General features: G+C 30.7%; 1 protein-coding gene across 2 annotated transcripts in view; it reads right to left on the bottom strand.

Annotated features, from left to right (window-relative positions):
* The window catches only part of LOC112510515 (truncated transcription factor CAULIFLOWER A-like), a 24,232-nt gene extending 22,674 nt beyond the window's left edge, over positions 1-1,558 (bottom strand). The window contains exon 1 of one of the 2 annotated variants that reach the window (XM_025115961.1): positions 1,318-1,558. In XM_025115961.1, the coding sequence (XP_024971729.1) occupies positions 1,318-1,502 (185 nt within the window). In that variant the 5' untranslated portion in view covers positions 1,503-1,558. The remainder of the gene's footprint in view (positions 1-1,317) is intronic. The other variant, XM_025115960.1, reaches the window with a different exon arrangement.
* Between the last annotated feature and the right edge of the window lie 599 nt (positions 1,559-2,157).

The following is a 2,157-nucleotide window of genomic DNA, read 5'->3' as shown; positions in this document are numbered from 1 at the left end:
TTTTTATGATATCTTCAAACATATATTTTATTCAAAAATAAAAAATCATCAAATCACATAAAACCATATTATAATATCGACTGAGATAAAGAATAAAATGAAATATTAAAATCACGATGTATCTCGCTGCATTACGCGAGTACGCTTCTATATACTCTCATGATCCCATCGATTCTTAGTTTTTACCAAAATAAGTATGTAGTAATATGGTACTATGATAAATTGAGAGACACCCAAAATCAAGTATCATTGTATGTGATCAACTCAAGACTAGGCTTGGAAAACGATATGGAGGCTTGTATTTGCGATAGGCTCGTGTCTAGCAAAGCCTGAAACCGCAAGTATTTGGTCATATACAATTAAAATTGAACCCTTCAAATAAAATTATATATAAATTAACATACTATCGTAAAATTACAAGTCCACAAATTAAGGAACAAGGTTAGTGAATATGATAAATCACATTATGACTGGAATTTTTGTACGTATTTTCGGCAGCAAATGTCTCTAATAGAATTCAAAATTCACCCCATTCTTTAGTTGAGCAACGCATGCTTTAGCAAGATTAATCATGTTTATACTCCAGAATTCAAATAGCAAGACTTGCTTTTTCTTTTTAGCTCATTTTCCTTTGTTTCTCTTCTCTTTTGTACTGTACAGATTACCAACTTGGTTTATATAATATCATCATCACCTTCACCTAAATGTAACCCAAAAATTAACCCATCCTCTAAATCGTCCTAAACTAATTTAACCGGTAGTTGAAGTTCTAAACACCTGATCAAGGCTAAACCGCCATAGATTCCCGTCAAATATATATATATATAGATATATATATATATATATATATATATATATATATCCTTAAGATTGATAGAGAAGTACTTAGGGGAATATAACTCAAGCCTGAAATATGCAAACAAAAACGATATAGAAATGACTGATGACTTCATACTGGGCCTGATATGAGTAACATGGTCCTTTCCTGATTCCAAACTTGCTTATAAATCAAGAACCCTAATTAAAACCGATCCCCAAAAGAGAAACACAAAAAAACAAACGTACGTGTCATGCATTGCTACCACAGAAATTACAGATTCTCAAAGAATTAATGATTGAAGTTGATTCGATAGAAGAAAAGCGTGCATGAATTCCAACAGTTTCATCTAGTGTTCCACAAAAACTACGGGTCAACTTCAATTTTCAACGGAGAAAATTTAAAATCAAACGATACAAAGACGAAATAAAAACCACCAGAGTAATCATGAAATCGTTTAATTAAAGTAGCAAGTGAAGATGAAGGAAGTTAGTACGTACGCAGAATCAGTAGCGTACTCGCACAGCTTTCCTTTTGTGGAAAAGACGATGAGTCCAACATCTGCATCACAGAGCACCGAGATCTCATGAGCTTTCTTCAACAATCCAGACCTCCGTTTCGAAAAAGTCACCTGCCGATTGATCTTGTTCTCTATCCTCTTCAACGTCACCCTTCCCCTCCCCATTTCTCCCACGATCTCTTCTCTTCTCTTCTTACCCCCCTTTCTCTCTCAAAACACACTTATTCTATAGTAATAACTGCAAGACGCTGCTTTATTTATTGAAACCAAGTCTATATATATATATATATATATATCTATACATATGTGTGTGTATCTATACATATATATATATATATATATATATATATCTCTATATATATATGGCACAGGCTCCCAACAAACCCATAGCAAATCAGAGCGTTCCTTGTAATTTTAAATATATTTTTTAACGTAAAATTACAAATAGGCCCCAACAATTAAAAGATAAATCTCTACCATTTTATTTACAACTTTCATTTTATTTCATTTAAGAGAGTTATCAATTTAAGAATCAATTAAACTCTAATGTACCTAATTTCTAAGTCTTAAATTATTGAAAGTCATTTTATTTGTCTTGTTTTATTGAATATAATATTATAATAATTTGATCCATCACTATTTTTTTGTTTTTTTTCCCAACTTTCTTTTTTATCATTTATTTAATTATGTTTATCCGCAGTTAGTTATATGAATATTTAATAAATGCTTGTTAATGTAGTATGTGTATATATATAAGAAATGAAATTATTATTATTACCAACCTCATAAATATCTATATGAAATGAAGCTTAATCAGAGA

Source organism: Cynara cardunculus, assembly GCF_001531365.2.
Source record: "Cynara cardunculus var. scolymus isolate 2C chromosome LG 3, CcrdV1, whole genome shotgun sequence".
NCBI classification, from domain to species: domain Eukaryota; kingdom Viridiplantae; phylum Streptophyta; class Magnoliopsida; order Asterales; family Asteraceae; genus Cynara; species Cynara cardunculus.
Note: the sequence above shows the minus strand (reverse complement) of the source record. Positions and strands in the feature narration are given on the sequence as shown.